The sequence below is a fragment of the Phaenicophaeus curvirostris genome, chromosome 6 (genome assembly GCF_032191515.1).
Source record: "Phaenicophaeus curvirostris isolate KB17595 chromosome 6, BPBGC_Pcur_1.0, whole genome shotgun sequence".
NCBI lineage: Eukaryota > Metazoa > Chordata > Aves > Cuculiformes > Cuculidae > Phaenicophaeus > Phaenicophaeus curvirostris.
This window is the reverse complement of record NC_091397.1, coordinates 7,635,251-7,654,092: the sequence shown is the minus strand read 5'-3', so window position 1 is coordinate 7,654,092 and position 18,842 is coordinate 7,635,251. Positions and strand designations below refer to the sequence as shown.

The 18,842-nt window shown below is 41.8% G+C and overlaps 1 protein-coding gene and 1 long non-coding RNA gene across 2 annotated transcripts; one reads left to right on the top strand and one right to left on the bottom strand.

Moving 5' to 3' along the window:
* The first annotated feature begins 3,513 nt into the window (after positions 1-3,513).
* XRCC2 (X-ray repair cross complementing 2) lies at positions 3,514-18,059 on the top strand. Its single transcript, XM_069859289.1, has 3 exons — positions 3,514-3,577; positions 9,331-9,412; positions 15,358-18,059. The coding sequence occupies exons 1-3, from the start codon at positions 3,539-3,541 to the stop codon at positions 16,071-16,073; spliced, it is 837 nt and encodes a 278-aa protein (XP_069715390.1). The 5' UTR covers positions 3,514-3,538; the 3' UTR covers positions 16,074-18,059.
* Positions 7,836-14,513, bottom strand: LOC138721827 (uncharacterized). The gene is made up of 3 exons (XR_011337621.1): positions 14,278-14,513; positions 13,629-13,759; positions 7,836-9,403 (listed from the first exon to the last, which is right to left on the bottom strand). It is a non-coding gene; the product is annotated as an uncharacterized lncRNA (long non-coding RNA).
* Positions 18,060-18,842: the final 783 nt, after the last annotated feature.

The window sequence follows — 18,842 nt, the reverse complement described above, 5'->3', positions numbered from 1 at the left end:
CCTCCAAGGTTCTATAGCAACAGTCAGACATGCAGCTTTTAAGGCTGTCTGTCCCTTATGTTGACTTCTTCCAAAATGTGAGGCAGAAATGTCTTTTAATAAAATTAAACCAATTTTTCTAGTTGCATTTTTGTGCCCTGTGCCCCCTGGCAGAACCAACTGGGTCTTTCTCACTAGAGAACCACCTTCCATGCTTTTGATAGTTTTATGTATGTATCCATGCACAAAGAAGAAGAAAGGCTGCTACAGCTGTCCAAAGAGACCATCTCCTTTCCACAATGAGCAGTATTAGGACTTGACTGACCTTGCAGAGGCAGGTGGCATCCATCTAAAACCTTAAGTTAGAGTCAGGTGGGAACAGGAGGATGTTCTGAATTGGAGCTGCATATTTTGTGCTGAAAGAGGGTTGAAAGAGTAAACAAGGCCACCGCCTTGCATCTGATGTTAGGTTTTTCACATCTGTGCTGCATTCAGGACCAAGCCAGCAGAAACTCTGAATAGAAAAACATGACTTCTTTGAAGGAACAACTCCACCACCGATTTCTTCTCCTAACTGTAAGAACGTGCAGTATTGCTGATAACCTCGCTAAACCCAAAGGGATGACATCATTACTGCTCTTTGATATGTAGATACAGGGAGTTGCTATTCTTATCCTACTATTTGTGCATTTAGCCTATGGAAAACATAAACAGGTTCTCCACGTTCTCCTAGTGCTTGTTGCTCTCACTGCCTTGGATTGCAGTGCTGCAGAGGATGGGCTGATGGGCTGTGGTCTTCAGGAGGAGCAGGTCTTGCTGCTGGCCGCAGGCACACGGTTGCCCACAAAAGGAACATGCTGGGCAGTTGGCTCCTGGACTGGAGCATCACACACCATATGAACCTCGGTCATTCATTGCATGTAACGAGGTCCAACACAAAATACCCGAGACTAACGTTATAGCTTGGAATCAAGAGTGGGAGGGGAGATACAAAGAGATGGTTACAGAACGTGTTCTAAGCTGTCACAGTGAGACAAGGGTCAACTAAATTGCTTCAGTCAGTGGACATATGTTCAAATACAGACATTTTCTTACTCTCAGTCAGGAAATGTCAGTGTGTGCCAGTCCATAACGCTTTGTCTGTGAAGCAGTTTTTAGCTACTAACAACATCACTGTGTTGATGCTGAACAGTTACCCACCCTGTTTGCCAGACCTGTCTCCCTCTTCCCAAAGATCAAGTTGGTGCTCAAAGGAGCCCATTTTTTTGTCAGTAGATGTGGAAGCAAAAGCAATGGAGATCCTCAACAGCCTTTCAAAAAATGATCTGCAGAATTGCTTTGAATGTTAGCAGCATTGTATGCAATGGTGAATCACCTCAGAAGGGAACTATTTTGAAGGTGATCATAGTTGATTTTCTTAATTTATTAAATAAAAAGATTTATAGTCACAGACTCAGTGTTGTTGTGTCAGACCTCGTATGGAAAAAATATAATTTTCACAAATACTCTTTGCTGCTTCTTGCACCAGGAGAGATTCAGATTAGATATTAGGAACCATTTCTTCACCAGAAGGGTTATCAGGTGCTGGAACAGGCTGCCCAGGGAGGTAGTGGAGTCACCATGCCTGGAGGTCCTTAACACATGGGTGGACGAGGTGCTCAGTGTTATGGTTTAGTAGTGGACAGGCATGGTTGGACTAAATGATCTCAAGGGTTCTTTCCAACCAAACAATTCTGACTCTATGATTCCCCCTCAGCTCCTGTGTCTCCACTAATACCACCACTAACACAGGCACGGGCTCTTTTTTTTTTTTTTTTTTTTTGTGTGGGACCTTGTATGTAAGATGTTCCCCTTTTAATCTGAGCCATAATTGACAGCTGGCCTTTGCAAAGAGCAATTTCACAGGCGTCAAGACTTTAATCACAACTGCACAGACGAGCTTCCCTTGAGTCACGTCTACCCAGCCACCTGCCCCTATTTCATCAGGAGCGAGAAAAAAAACAACCTACCAAACCACAAGCCTATAAAAAGACAGGCTCTTTACAAATAAACAAATAAATAAACACCTGCCTCCCTATAGTGACCAGTCTCTCAAGAATCCCAAGGCAAGGCTGGGTGGGGACTTGAGCAGCTTGGTCTAGTGGGAGGTGTCACTTCCCATGGCAGGGGGGTTTGGAATTTGATGATCTTTAAGGTCCCTTCCAACTGAAATGATTCTATGATGATGTAGGAGTGGAGATACTTGCTTCAGACAGAAGGGAATAATTATCTAAACTGTTTATTGACTATCAACTATGCTGGGATCTTAGACACATGGTTTTCCTGTATAGAGGTATACATAATCACTTACATATAGGTTCATTCATTTTGAGCTGAATCCTGTAAATTAATTGGAAATATGATCTGGAAAGACTGAGAACAACATGGTTTCTCAGCCTAAATATGAAAGGACTAAAGACGAGTAGTGCTGGTCTTCAGATACAGAGGACTGCTGGCAAGAGTAATATGTTTTCCAAATCCTCAGAGAATAAGATGAGAAATGATGAATTTTGGTTGCAATAAGGAGGATTTAAGAGTGACATCACAAAAAACTTGCTAATGAAATACTGAGTAAATTTACTGAGAAGGATGTAGCTCTGTCAAAACTGGAGGTGTTTGTCAACAGATATAAACAAATATCTGTTAGAGGATGTTGGCTTAGATTCTTTCCAGTTCAGTGACTGAAAGATAAAGCCCTTTTACTATTGTAATATAATTAAAAGACAATGTATAAAATACTGTACAAACCACAGCTTCATATTAAGGCTTGTAGTGATAGAATGAGGGGAAATGGGTATAAACTGGAGAGGGGCAGATTTAGGCTTGACACAAGGAAGAATTTCTTCACCATGAGAGTGGTGAGGCACTGGAACAGGTTGCCCAGGGAAGGTGTGGCTGCCCCATCCCTGGAGGGTCTCAGAGCCAGGCTGGATGGGGCTCTGAGCAGCCTGGTCTGGTGGGAGGTGTCCCTGCCTATGGCAGGGGGTTTGGAACTGGATGATCTTTAAGGTTCCTTCCAACCCAAACTATTCTATGATTCTATGATTAAGTAGAGACAGTTCCCTGCTGTGGAACTGGAACAGAACTGGAGATGTCATGAGACTGGGGTGGTCCCCATGTGTAGGTTACTGACCATTTTTACATTTCTCTGAGGATATTTGGTGTGGCAGAAAGAAGACGTAATTCTTTCTGGAGCAATGCAAAAGCAGTTTGGTTTTCAAAGGCTTAAGCTACTTATAAAACAGGCTGTAAGACATCTTTAAAGACAAGTGCTATCAGCATTTCTGGTAGCAGTTTGGCAGGGTCGGGGGAGGACTTGGATGGGATGATCTTTAAGCTCCCTTCCACCCCAAACCATTCTATGTGCCTGAGGCGGGAATCGAACCCACGATCCACCAGCACGTTGAGTGGGGGTGGGCCCCACTCTCCCTTCCCCCGGGGAGGCCGAACCGCGCATGCGCACAGCGCCCGGGCGGGGCAGCCCCTCGTGGCAGCGCATGCGCAGCGCCTCCTGCCGGCCATGGGTGACGCGGCGCGGAGGGCGGAGTCGGGCACTCAGGTGAGGCGCTGCCCCCCCCCACCTCCATCCCCGCGCTGGGGGCGCTCAGAGAGGGCTAAAGCCGCTGAGGGAGGGATTCTGATTCGTTCTTGCACCGTTCAGAGAATCGTTTCGGTCGGAAAACACCTTTGAGAGTTGTCCGGGCCCAGAGAGTGGTGGTAAATGGAGTTAACTCCAGCTGGAGACCAGTGACAAGTGGGGTTCCCCAGGGCTCAGTGCTGGGTCCAGCCCTGTTCAAGATCTTCCATCAATGACCTGGATGAAGGCATCGAGTGCACACTTAGCAAGTTTGCGGATGACACTAAGCTGGGTGGAAGTGTCGATCTGCTGGAGGGCAGGGAGGCTCCAAAGGGATCTGAACAGACTGGACCAATGGGCTGAGACGCGTGACCAGCAGGTCCAGGGAGGTTATTCTCCCCCTGTACTCGGCACTGGTGAGACCGCTCCGTGAATCCTGTGTTCAGTTCTGGGCCCCTCGTTACAAGAAAGATGTTGAGGCTCTGGAGCGAGTCCAGAGAAGAGCAACAAAGCTGGTGAGGGGGCTGGAAAACAAGTCTTACAAGGAGCAACTGAAAGAACTGGGGTTATTTAGCCTTGAGAAGAGAAAGCTGAGGGGAGAAAGGAGGTTGTAGAGAGGAGGGAGCTGGCCTCTTCTCCCGAGTGTCAGGGGACAGGACAAGGGGGGATGGCCCAAAGCTCTGCCAGGGTAGGTTCAGACTGGATATCAGGAAAACAAATTGCACAGGAAGGATCATCCATCGGGCACTGGCAGAGGCTGCCCAAGGAAGTGGTTGAGTCACCATCCCTGGAGGTATTTAAAAGATGAGTAGACAAGGTGCTCCGAGACATGGTTTAGCAGCAGATAGGAACGGTTGGACTTAGTGATCCTGGAGGTCTTTTCCAACCTGATGGTTTTGATTCTATGAGATCATAGAATCATAGAGTAGTTTGAGTGGGAAAGGACCTTAAAGATCATCTAGTTCCAGCCCCTCTGTGATGGCCAGGGACACCTCCCACTAGATCAGGATGTACAAGGATCATCGAGTCCAACCTGTTCACTACAAAGCTTATATCTCTGAGCACCTTGTCCACCTGTCCGGTAAATACCTCCAGGGAAAGTGACTCCACAACTTCCCTGGGCAGCCTGTTTCAGTGCTTCACTGTTTCAGTGAAGAGACTTTTTCCTCATATCCAATCTAAATCTCCCCTGGTGCAACTTGAGGCCATTTCCTTTTGTCATATCACTTCTTATTTGGGAGAAGGGACCAACATCCACCTCTCTGCAACCTCCTTTCAGATAGTCGTAGAGAGCGATAAGGTCTCCTCTCAGTCTCCTCTTTTACAGGCTAAGCAACCGTAGTTCTTTCAGATAACACTTGTTCTCCAGCTCCTTCACCAGCTTTGTTGCTCTTCTCTGGACATGCTCCAGCCCCTCAATGTCCTTCTTATGGTGAGGGGGATCCAAAACTGAGCACAGTATTCGAGGTGCGGCCTCAACAGTGCTGAATACAGGGGCAGAATCACTTCCCTGCTCTTGCTGGCCACACTGTTTCTTATAGAGGCCAAGATGCCGTTGTTCTTCTTGGCCACCTGGGCACACTGCTGGCTCATATTCAACCAGCTGTTGGCCAGAAACCCCATGTCCTTCTCCTCTGGGCGGCTTTCTAGCCACTCTTTCCCAAGCCTGTAGCACTGCACAGGGTTGTTGTGCCCCAAGCGCAGGACCCGATGTTTGGCCTTGTTGAACCTCATGCCATTGGTCTCAGCCCAGCGGTCCAGCCTGTTCAGATCCCTTGGGAGAGCCTCCCTGCCCTCCAGCAGATCAACACTTCTGTCCAGCTTAGTGTCGTCTGGGGACTTACTAAGGGTACATTCAATCCCTTCATCCAGGTCATTGATAAAGACATTGAACAGAACTGGACTTAACACTGAGCCGTGGGGGACACCACTTGTGATCAGCCTCCAGCTGGATTCAACTCCATTTGCCACCACCCTTTGGGCCCGGCCATCCAGACATTTTTTTACACAGCAGTGGTATTTTGTGTGTTATATCCTGAGCAGTGAACATAAAAGCATAGAAACATGGTAATACTTATTTGTTGTTACAGCTCCATGTTTTCTCAGTAGGACTTGAGTTCTTTAGCCCTTTTGACACTTCTAAAGCTCTCTGCTGTCAGCAACTGCACTCAGGTTAAGGCCAGGAGTTGTGCTCTGTGTCCTTGCAGGTAAATGCATTTATTAGCCCATCTTAGCTGTGCCAGCAAGGAATACACATGGCACATGTGATGGAATAGATTACCACACCCGAACGAGGGTGGGATTGATAACCAGTGGGATAAGGCAGGTTAATGGTTGAGCATGTTGTCCAGAAAAATACCAGGTAAAAACGCTTGGAACAGAAAATAACTAATTTCAAACATTACTTTCTCAAATCTCCTTATGTGTGAGATCATGTTTAAGCAAGAGTTATACTGAGACGGCAGCCTTGTACTCTTATTATTGAATATAATTAATACAACAAATTAGAACTCCTTGCAAAACACCTTTGGTGTATCACAGTGAAATAAATGATAAATTGCTTGTCTATGTCTTCGTGCCCAAAGTTTACAAAAGCTCAGTCAGAGTGGTTGTAGTGGTTGAAAATTCAATTTTGTCTCATACTCGAGATAGGTTTGTATGTGTAAATAGCCTGTAGGTTAGCTTGCAGCCTCTAACAGAGCTGGAGTATTTAATTTGAATTTCTTTAACATTTTAATGAAGTAATACCTCATTCCTGACAAGAGCTACGTGTATGCTTACATTTATGCATAGCTTTGTTGAATCCAATATAGTGTAAGCATATAGTATACTAGTCAATAGGGCTGTCCATATGCATATTTCTTTATTAAAAAGATGAAATTGGTAAATTACAAAAGACAGTTGAAATATTTGAGTCCTATCAGCCTTGTCATTAATGAAACTTAACTCAGCTATTCCCTAACTCTTGCTGCATAGCTTGTTTTTTAAACGTAACTGCACATAAGTGCTGTTTCTTGCTAGCATAAGCGCACTTTTGAAGAACACCTGAGAGCAAAGGCCCACCACAAACAGGTTGCTAAAAGACAGTATTTTGTACAAAAAAAGCATTGTGAAAGAAGAAACGAACATCTATAGTTAAATTGTAGAATCTGAAGTCTCTTAATATGTGATTCGAAGTTGTTCTAGTTTTTTTTTTCCAAGCACTTCCCACTGAAAGGCTTTCCTCAGCAGTGCTCTGTACGCTGTCCATGGCAAAGCGTGGGATGCCAGATGTCCACTATCCATATCACACTTTAATTGCCTGTAGATTCCCCTCACTTCCTCATTTTACAGACGTGAGAAGGCAAAATGGAAATGCCTCCCCTGGAAAAGAGCCAAGGTGGCTTTTGCTGATTTGGAAAAATCCACGTTGTCCCTGCCGTGTTCTTTGGCAGAGGTGAGGGATGCCTGTCTAGTGAATCATCTCAGCTTTGCTTCTGTCACTGCTGAAGTGTGGACAGACCTTTGTTAGCTTTGAAGGAAAACTGAGCTGTTTCTGCCAGGACCCCTGTTGCTCCCAGCATGACACTAATGAGGCAAGTGCCTTTGGAGATTCTGCTTCAGAGCTCGGAAGTAAATACAAGTTTGGTAAAAACACAGGTGCACTATCATCGGCGAATTACCATAAATTACCTACATGAGCAGTGCTCAGAGTGAGCACCTGTAGTTATTTAAAATTAATATTAAACTTCTGATTTAAATAACTGCAGATTCATACTTAAATGATAGCGATCAATCTACTGTGTGTTTCCAAAGCTCTAGCAGTAAGCTTAAAGAGGTGATAGTCTAAGAAGAGACGGGAGCTCATCCTTTCCAGCAATAATAAACTGCAGAGGATGTATTTATTAATGTAGGAATAAATTTGGGAACAGAAGGCTGCAGAAATGTGTTTAGACCAGCAGTAATGATGCCCTGCCCCAGCAGTGCCCATTATCACACCCCTGTGATCAGCGGGTGCCAGAGCGGTGCTTCCTTTGCTAAGAAATTAAGAGCATCAGAAAGCAGCAGCAGGCAGTGGTTTTCCTGTTTCTCCCGACTTCCGCAGGCGGATGACAGGGCAAGAGATTCCTAGACTTTCTCCACGGTGAGTGCAGCTTCGCCTTGCTGGGGCCCAAGGCCAGGCACAAGCAGCCACTTGCACGAGGGATGCTGTAGGATCCGCAGCGTCCCTCCTGGTAGTTGTAAGCTCCACATTTACATGCTCCAAGATACATTCCTGTGGGCTTGTGTCCATATGTCCATCTGGATTTTTGCTTTGTCCAGCTCACAGAACCCTATTTGTTTGCAAAATATTCAGTAGTTCCTTGCATGAGTGTTTTCTGCGCTGCACAAATACGTGAAACATAGCAGGAGGATCTGCAGATCCAGAGCAAGGCAGATTCAAGGTGTTTTTATGGCCCTTCAGCAGACGTGTGAAGAGGCAAACAGAGGCAAACACATTGACATTTTGTTAATGGAAGGGAATGTCGAAATGTCAATGAAAATGTCACGCTGAGATTCCCATTGTGACCGCTTGAAGTAAATTCAGGGCCTTTAATGGAGTTTTATTCTACTCTTAAAGGCAAACACGCAGAGAGAAATGTTTAAACCGCTTTTAAGACAGAGCAAGTTCAGGACTCTGAACTTCTAAGATCAGAGCAGGTGTAGCCTACCAATGTGGCAGGGAGGAAAGAAAGGTAAGGCAGTGTGTGTTTAAAGGTGTATGCTGTCTGCTCATTGGGTGACTGGGTTTAAGGAAGATGGGATAAAACTGAAAGGGATTTGTTTTGTTTAAATCTTTAAATGACAGCCGGTTGTCTTGGAGAATGGAGTATTTGGCACCGGGGTGCTTGCTCTGGCAGTGCTCTGAGCATCTTGGTACTGTCCTTTCCCATGTTAATACACGTAGGGAATAACAGCTCCTCCAGCACTAGGTGAAATATTCATTCCTGGTTTACAGAAGTTTGCCAGAACTACGAATAACACAAGTTATGTGAATACTTGTCTACTTGCTATGCAAATACCTGTCAATTTAAGAAATTATCTGTGAACTTTGGACTAATTTGTTTTACAATCGAGTTGCTTTGCAAGGGGCTTTGGAGGAGCTTGCTTTACAAATGCAGGGTTCTTGCAGAGCCACTGGTGCCTAATTGCTTTTGATTGTTCTTAATCCATACTGTGTTTGAACAAGTAACTATGATATAAAGGAACAGTAGTCCAGAAGATCCCTGTATGACTGCTTAGATGAAATGTGCATGTTTTTACTTATAAATGCTCAAAGGGGCTGACTGAGGAGACTAATGATGGGTAATGCTTCACCTTTCACACTTCTCTTGTGGAGGAAATGGCTGTTAAAAATGATCTTTCCCTTTGTTTCATCGAACAGCAGCCGTGCTGTATTCCGGAGGCATCCCTCTTGCTACTCTGCCCGCGTAGCTTTTCCTTTTTCTTTGTTTTAAGCTCTATTTTGCAAATGTATACCCACTCCTTACTGCCTTTGGGTCTCTGTGCTAATTGTTTGTAGGGATGGCACCTTCACTTGCTGCAGTCCAGGTGTTAGGTTTCGATATGTATTTATCAAAATATTTTTACAATCAAACTAATCTTTTGACAGGGCTCTCATGGAAAACTCCCAGTTCTCTGAATCCTTTAAATCTGATTCCCAAGGTCCATTATTTTGAGTGAACAACTTGTCTCTCTTGTCTTTTCTTTAAAAGCTACTTGCACGGCTTGAGGGCAGAAGTTCTCTGAAGAATCTTGAACCTTATCTGTTTGCTGAGGAGGGATCTCCTGTTCATGGTAAAAGTATATCTTTATCCTATTTATGGAAAAATGTTGATGTATTGTCAGAGAAATATGACAGAGATAAACATACAAGAAGATCTTTTTGCCCCAGATTCAGAATTTTAATTGTTGATAGAGTTTTATGCAAACTAGGTAAAATAAAAGAATGCAAAGTTACCATTCTGAACATTATGAAATGGACTTTAAAGTATCTACTTTCTGGGTATCAAAACAAGGTGCAGGTCAGGAAATACTAAGCACGTTGCTCTGCTTCTAGTAGTTTTAGAGTAATTTGTTCTAGATTCTGTCATTTAACCTTTTTTTTTTTTATCAGTGGTCTAAAACATCACCACAAAGTCATAACTGCAGAAATTTACAAAGAGCTCCAGGTTCAATAAATAGCAAAGACTTCAGTGACATGGAGTGGTCTGGATCAGTTCAGAAAAGGGACATGAGCAAACGATATTTTCCAGCAAAGCCATCAAGCAATTCAGTCTTGGCCTGAAAAATCCTGATTGTACTTAAATGGACTTTGGAACAATTCCATCATGAACACAGGTACTGATCAGCTGAATGAGTTCATGGATGATATTAGGATCAAAATGGCTTTTATAGACCTCCAGTGAATAAATGAGAATTTCGAACTGGAGAAGTCAGACTACCTCCCAGTGAGGCCAGTACAACAAGTTTAAGGTAGATTCTTCTAGCAATAACTTCGAAGAGCCAGATTGGATGTTTAATGAAAGAAATACTGAGCTAAACAGAAATTAGCACACTTAGTAATTTCTTGATTATTTAGGAAGTTGGACTTCCTCCAGATTGTGTGAAATTTCATGGATTTTGCAATGGAAGAGAGAACTCTGATTACACAAAACTAGAAATACAGAGTAGAAAAGAGGTATGAATGGCAAACTGTAAGGATTGGGCTGTCAGGTACCAGACTTATTGAATGTATGTATGCATGAATGGATTTCACATGAAAAGTACATGGCTGCAGTGTTATTGGCATACTTGTCTGCAGTTTGGATTCCCACAAATTATAGAAGGTTCAGAAGAAATAGCAGAAAAGGCAATAAAAAGAATCAAGATAACTGGATGATAACGCTTCGTCTGCAAACACAGTCACCGCAAGACCATTCATGTATTATTTTACACTAGGGAATACGTTAGGGGTTTAGCAATATGTGATTCCTTCCCCTGAAAATTTCAAATACAATATAAGAAAGATAAAGGGCAGAGATGCACTGATCAGCCAGTGCAAATGGAGCAGAGAAGATTATTTAAATAGTCTCGATTTTGACCTGCTTTGTTACCCACAAAAAGAGTTAAGAAGCAGTGGTGAAATTGGTGTAAGCTTTGCAAGGCTTCTAGAGCCTGAACAGTTTTTCTAAAAGGTGGCAGGCAGGCTTCTTTTCTGAGAAAATGCAGTAAGAAAAAAGTGCTGTTTTTTCAGCCTATATTTTCAATGAACTTCACACACATGAAACAAATGTTTGAGACTAAACTGGCCACATTCTGGTAGAATAGACTATAAGAAGCTTTCCTAGGGGTCAATAATTACCTTTGTTGTCATAGGCTTATTCCATTACTTATTCCATTCATCAAATTATCAGCTTTGATCTTAAAGCTATGTAGATTGTGTCTCTCCAAAGACTGTTCCAGAACCTCAGTTCTGAGGTGGCTGAAAACCTTCTAAATTCATCACTGGTTTCACTCTGCTGACATGGGCATTGACTTTCTGAACTACTTCTGGTTTTCTTCTGCTTTTAAGAAATGGTATCATTTATTAACCATATTGGTCATCCTTTTTGGCTGACATTAATGAAGTTGTATAACATCCTAGCACAGAGTTTTAGCTTTATGTACATAAATAGACTTCACCTTTCATTATATTTTTACTTCCTCTTTTAGTAACACAATGAATCTATTTATGTAAATCCATGTGTTATTTTGATGTGTGTTCTCTTTGTTCTATCTTAAATCCCTCTTGAAGACCTATCCCTCCATTCGTCTTGAGCTTAACTTTTAATAGGTCACTGTGGAATACTGTAGTACACTGGCCATGAAGTCCACGCTGAACAGCTCTTAATCTAAAATTGTACAATTAAAGCAATGCAAAGATCTACATTATTAATTTTCCTGATGATATTTAAAACACACAAACTGAAATGTGAAGTTTCAATAAATTGTCCAATGATTACATCATAGTTAAATGTTCGTAACATGTATGTCAGAGTACTATAAAATAGCAACAGCTAATATGGGCACTGCTGTGATTAAGTCACTGCTTCTAATTATGATGGACTTGTGTATTTAAGAACACATAAGCATATTAATTACATACCATTTAAGCTCTTCTGCAATGGAGGAGAAGTGGCACAAGCTTTAAATAATCTTCCACTATTGCCAGTCATTCCTCCCGTGCCACCGATATGAAGGTGTGGGTGTCAGTGTAGAGCTCTGATATTCCACAGTTGTATGACACCCAACATTAACTTGGAATAAATATTAGGCTTTTCTACTTCACTTAAATGGTACAAATGTTAATGACAGCTTCTCCACAGTCTTGTAAATTACTAGTCCAGTAACTTCAAGGTATCCAATGATGTGAAACCTGCAGAGCTATTGTAGAGTATTCCAGTAGCCTGTTTATAACTGCAGTGTCAGAAAAGAGTTTAACCAACATCTGCCAGTGTAATGATAACAGACACAACTTAAGGCACTTTTCATTTGAAAGATAACATTGCATAGCATTGATGGCCAGGACTGAGCACAATGCTTCAGTTAAAAATATATTAGTGTTACAGAAATATTTACATTTCTGCAACATCATTTCACTTATCATGTATGCTATTGCAGAGCTACTGTATTCCTTTAGTCTGCCTGTACTGGGACAGTTCAAGCTATAGTGAGCTAAGCAATGTCTTGAATTACTCCTTAAAACAATCTTGAATCTGATGGTGCTGAATTTCATATGAAATCATTCTGCTCATCCATCTTGATATGTTAAATCGTCACAGTCTTAAGGCTTTACTAACCCAAATAGTTTGTCTTCTACGTGTTTTGCCAAGCTGATGGAACATTCATTTGCTGCTATTTTTAATACTGGGCAACACCAATTCTTAATAGGAGAACTTCCTATTAACTTTCTTCAATGCTAAAGTGGCTGCTCCTGCTCTGCCTCTCAGACCATGTCTATCACGTAACAGGATCTCTTTGTTCTCCTTCCTAAGTGTCTTAACAGTAATGGATGGTGGTAGTACTGATCACTAAGTTTCTTCCGTGACCTATTGTGAGGGTGTCAAAGGCTTCTTGAAAACGTCACTGGCCACACTTCCTCCTCTGCTGCATCATGGTTTGTCCACTCTGATCCAGAAGGTTGAATTTCCCTTGTTATCTTACTGTAGCAGCCTAGTTGCTAATTTAATGAAACCCTACATGTGTAGATGTTGCTATAAATGACTTCTGGTTTGTACCCGTTCTTTTTGTGGGCAGCCTCTGATAATCACGAAGGCACAGAAATCCCCCGCATTCTTGAGGGTTTTTTGCAGTCCAAACTGTTACTCTTTTCCCAGTAACTTCGGGGTTTGCCAAACTACAACCCGTGTGTGTATCTTATTCAGCAATATGGAACAAGCTTTGAAGGGTACGTAGCTGTCTTGCTGTTGAAATTTGTAAGCCACCACCACAGAAACTCCTCTAAGAATGATTTTTCATTCAACTTAGAATTTTTACTTAAATTTGTTAGTTCTGCCAGCACAAGCTCATCCAATGTTATTCTGTGTGTTACAGCTCCCTAATGTAAACATTTGTAGGAGTTAACACGAAGGCATCCTGATAAAACGTCTTCAAATGGATGATGTCCATTTAACGGTTGGACTCAATGATCGTAAAGGTCTTTTCCAACCTAAGTGATTTTGTGAAGTCAAGCATTTATTTAATTTTTCTTTTAATCACTACCAAACAGTAACTCAGAATTTCCCACTGCTGCTTCTGAGGGGCCATATAGAGTTACTGGTTTTTCTTAAACAAGTCCTATTTTGCTGTAAAGGTAGGCGAAGTCATCTGTATCGCAGATTGTCCCAATTCAGTTGTCAGTCTGAATTCAGAAATGCCAGTCAGGGCAAACCCAGTGGCAGACAGAAGGTACACTTTGTTCCTTAATAAGAGGTGCCTTACGCAATTGTTCTAAAATATTTCAGTATACTTGAAATAAGAGGGAATGACCTACCCAGCACGTTCAGAAGGAGTTCATCCAAGCTGGTATCTTATCCCATCAGGGTGTGGTTATGTCCCTGGCACAGTCGGTGTGACAGCAGAGCAGCTGCTGGCTGCAAGTAGCAGAGTTGGACATTGTGGCCTCTGAACAGGCAGACAAAATGAAGATTTCTGTCATAGGAAGTACAGTCATCTTTCATCTCAAAACTGGGGAGAGCCATTCAGAACATAAAAGTGAGGGCTTGGGAGGCAGTCAAGTTTTTTAATACATTTCAAAGTATCAGAAATTCAGGGAAATGGAATTGAAGTTGTGGAGCAGCAGGGAATTTCATTATGGAAAGATGGGCAGTCTGAGTGTCACAGAAATGGATAGAATTGTCACATCAGGTGTAAATTGCTTTCATTACCTGCAATGAGTGAAGTAAGAGTTTAGTTTCTTCCTCACTCCACTCCACACCTCATCTCAAGCTGCATCTTAATGTTATGTGTACTTAGCAAAAAGGACGTCCTCTGCAAGTTGAGTAATGACTTGAAAAACCCTGTTAACTCAGGCAGGTGCAAACATGTTTAGGTAAAGTTGCAATTAATTCTTTACTGTTGCATCCCCTCTATGAAAAGCTGTTATGCCATTTGCACTTGCCAAGGCCGAAGATGTCTCTCACCTTCCTGCAATTATGGTTTTGTGATTCTCCTTACTGCATGTCTTTTCCCTTCTCCCTAAAATCCAAAATGTCATAAATCAGTGATCGCATTTCCTAAATTAGAAATCTATAAAGAGCAACTCATAAATTAACTTTTTTTAGAGTCTTGCTCTGATACAAGATATAAGATATCAGAAGGCTTTGGAAAAGACTTCAGAGTACCTTGCATTCACATCCAGCAAAGAACTCGATTCCTAGTAAAAATTTTTTTAATTAACATGTTAAATTCATATAATATGTATTTTATTGACTCACATGGTTCGGGCAGTTAGGCTGAGTCCATTCATGAACACAGATCCTTTGCTTTAGTCCATGGAGTCGTTTCCTGGACTTCACGGAACCTGCGAATCACCCTTGTGAAAAGCAGCAGTTTCATATTGTGAGCACCACAGAAGAATGTAAACACTAAATAAATATAATGGCATTCTCTTCATTGTTCACGGATCCCTGTTGGTATCTCATGACACACTCAGGTACTGAACGATCCTGTAGCAAACATGAAATGCTGAAGGACACTGTGCTATAAAAACAGATGTGCCAACATGATTTGGACCTCTAATATGTCAATTTTTTTTTTTACTTGTCCTCTGCTTTTTTATTTATGTCTCAGTTTTGCGCACAGATCATAAATAGATGGTTTCTTATCTGCTTTTGTCTAGCAGCTTCCTTCTCAGCCTTCATCTACCTGCAGTGATGGATGAAATCCAGGTGCCAGCCTTTATTGATATAAGTGTCATAGATGCTATTGGTAGGGTGGGTTAACCTTTGTTCCTTGTTGATTTTCTTCACTCTAGAGGCCTTTCTTGACAATTGAGTTTTCATTTGGTAGATGACAACCAGTATTAAAACAATTATATAGAATCTTAGAATGGTTTGAGTTGGAAGGGACCTTAAAGATCATCCAGTTCCAACCCTCCTGCTGTTGCTGTCAAACTTTCTCAAATGCATTTTCTGATTAGTGGGATAGTGAATAAACACTGAAAAACTGAGCTATAAATACTGTTACCTGACAACTTAACTTGCTGCCTTGTTTCTGAACAGGAGATGTCGTTGAATTCCATGGTCCAGAAGGAACAGGAAAAACAGAAATGCTTTATCACCTAGTAGCCCGCTGCATTCTTCCAAAATCAGGAGGGGGACTGGAAGTAGAAGTCATGTTCATCGATACAGACTACCATTTCGATATGCTTCGTCTAGTTACCATTCTCGAGAACAGATTGGCGCAAAGGACAGAAGAAATGATAAAGCAGTGCCTGGGAAGGCTTTTTCTTGTGAACTGCAGTAGTAGCACTCAGCTGCTCCTCACTCTCTACTCCTTAGAAAACATGTTTTGCACTCACCCATCTCTCTGCTTATTGATTTTAGATAGCATCTCAGCTTTTTATTGGATAGACAGAAGCAATGGAGGGGAAAGCCTTAACTTGCAGGAGGTGAATCTGAAGAAATGTGCTAACTTCCTTGAAAAGCTTGTGAGAGAGCATCACTTGGCCCTCTTTGCAACCACACAGACGCTTATGCAGAAATCTACAAACTCTGCAGAAAGCTCTTTTCCTTTAAAACCTCAGCATGAAACTGATACAGACTACAGACCTTATCTTTGTAAATCATGGCAACAAATGGTAACCCACAGGATATTTTTCTCTAAGCAATGTAATTCTGGCAACAACACAGGTTTTACAGTCGTTTCTTGCCACCTTAAGAGAAACCATGTAGTGAAACGTTCATTTAGTATTGCGGAGTGTGGAGTTCAGTTTTAGCTTCAGTTTGATTTTTAAACATGTTGCAAATCCTGGTGCTGAAGGCCTGATTAGGGCTAGGTAGTTTTTTAGTACCTTTTAAACTAGTTGGTTGGTGGTGGGTGATTAAGAATTTTTGTCACCATTTCCTTAAAATTTAGCAAAGGGCAGGAAACGGTAAAATTTTTGAATGACTGTAGGTGTTCAGACTACCAAGGAATGTTGAACTTACTTGTTTGTGATTAATGCATAAAGAGATTAAATCAAGAAAATTATAACCAAAGACATTTTAAAGTCCTAGTATCTTTCAGTATTCCAACCCATGCAATACCCGACCAAAGGCACTGACTTCATTTCTGGTATTTGCTGCTTTTCACTCCTCTTCCAAGCTACAGAAATAGGAGCCCAGTTGTCCGTGGGGGAGACTGCAAAAAGGCGAGTCTGCTCTCTTTGTAAATATTGGTCTTGGTTTATTCCCGGTAGCCTAGGGCACATGAAATGCATTCACTACTTTGCTTGAAGCAGAGGATTCATTTTCACAGCCTGTTAAATAGCGGTAATCCTGACCATGCTTCAGGCTCACGTGTTTGTGTTTACTTGGAGAAGAAAGGATTGCAGGTGTTTCAACCCATACAAACATCTGAGTTTGAAGAAGCTACAACTATTGCAGAAGTGGAGGCCTGATTTCCATAATTGAAGGAAAACTCAAGACCCCTTTTTGGGTACCTGTGAGGTTGTGCTGCATGCAGGAAACAGTTTGGTCTTTGAAAATAATGAAGTGTAGGTTAGGGATTGTTTTGGGGGAGGGGGGGTTGGTTTTTGTTGATTTTTTTTCCTTCAGATTGATGCATAAACTTGTTATTTTTCTCTCTCCTACTTCATTATTCCCTCCCACTTCTTTCCTTTCCCCCACTCTCTCTAAGAAATCCAGGAATGCCATGCCTCTGGTCTTTACCACTATGTATTTGCCACATGTAGAACATTTGTGTGCAGGATTTGGCATGCAACATGTTGCAATTCTGGCAGAGAAGATTCAGAACTTATGGGAAATGCCCTACAGTTCTGGCAAAGAATACAATATTATTTATTAACTGAGACTGCCCTTTGAAAGCTTCAAAGTGCTTTACAAGAAAGAAAATTGCACACAGTACATTATTTAATATAAAAACTTACATTAGCTTACAAATTTAAATTACTCAAACAAGGAGAAAATATTTCTTACAGCAATATTCGTTCAGTCATGTTGCACAGCACGTTTTATAGTTTAGGTTGAACAGATTAGTAACAAAAATGCATATTAAGAAGAAGTATCTAGCACATTATCTTTTTGAGGAAGATGCCTAGAAAACTGTTGGGAGATACTTACCTTTTAATTTCCTAGCTTTAGCAGCCAGCTTTTTCAAGCTGAATGTATACCTGGATTCCCAGCTGTGCATAGTTCAGTGTGCACCCAGACTTCTGTATATAGAGTAGAAGCGAGTATCTATACTGTTGTTTAGAGAATTTGGCATCTCTTTGGCTGGACTGGGCATCTGATTTGGCTGGAATTTTGCAAAGATGCTGAGTGTCCTGCCTCTTAACAGCGCCCAGTACCAAAGGGTTTGGGAAGAGTGTGAGGAAAAGCCAGTCTTCTGCTAGCAGAGCCTCCCAGCCTCCTGCAGCCAGGGGCTTGGGGACCTCCTGACCAGAGCCTGCGATTAGACCAGGGTTTGATGGCCATTGACCGGATCTATCCTCCATTAGTTCACCCAGTCCATTTTTAACTGACTTACCCTCTTGTGTTCCACCATGTCTTTACACAGTCAGTTCAGTTCAATTATTTATTTCTGTGGGAAAATGTCCTTTTATTTCCTCTCTCATTTGAAACCTTCCATCCAATCACTTTTTACAATGGTGTGTAGTGATAGGGCAAGCGAGAATGGCTATAGATTGGAGATGGGAAGATTTAGACTAGACATTAGGAAGAAATTCTTCACGATGAGAGCAGCGAAACACTGGAATAGGTTACCCAGGGAAGTTGTGGATGCCCCATCCCTGGAAGTGTTCAAGACCAGATTGGAAGGGGTCTTGAGCAGCCTGCTCTGGTGGGAGGTGTCCCTGCCCATGGCAGCGGGATTGGAACTGGATGATCTTTAAGATCCCTTCCAAACCAAACCGTTCTATGATTCTATGATTCACTCTATCAGTTCTCTTACTGTGACACTATTGATGTTTGCCTTTTCAGCATCTCTGCAGAGGTGATGATTTTATAGACCTTCATTTCATTCGTGCTTTCTATTCCATCAACACCAATACTTATTTCATTTCATAACTTGCATAAGTACACAAATACATGAAAAACCTACAGCTTAACCGTTCATCCTAGACTGGACCCAGGTTAGATGGTTTAACATGAACGGATGCTTCCACTGGGAACTGTTGTAAGGAGCGTACTTAATATTTTGTACAAAAATGGGAAGGTTCAAATAGAACCGTGGAGCTTTTAACTCTGAAAATGTTTGGAGTACATAATTTCTACTACAAAACCCCCCAGCAATCCCCTTTCTACTACAGAATACAGTTCCACTGAAGATAAACTGCTTCAGAAAGTCATACTTGCTAAAAAATATGTTTGAGAAACAAACAATGGAAATGTTCCGGCATTCCCATCTGGGGAAAAACACTTTTATATTAGTCACAATGTAGTTTATATTTTGCATTGTACTATAAAAGAAATGCCTGAATTGAAATGAAGCCAAAGTTCTAATTGATCAAAAAGAGCACCTCAGGAAATTTTGGAGTTTCCCAGTT

Excerpts from the sequence above, each read along its gene's own strand:
- XRCC2 (XM_069859289.1), top strand. The coding sequence starts at position 3,539 with ATGGGTGACGCGGCGCGGAGGGCGGAGTCGGGCACTCAG. Across the intron at positions 3,578-9,330 it reads GGGCGGAGTCGGGCACTCAG|CTACTTGCACGGCTTGAGGG; the intron begins GTGAGGCGCTGC and ends TTTCTTTAAAAG. Across the intron at positions 9,413-15,357 it reads GGAGGGATCTCCTGTTCATG|GAGATGTCGTTGAATTCCAT; the intron begins GTAAAAGTATAT and ends GTTTCTGAACAG.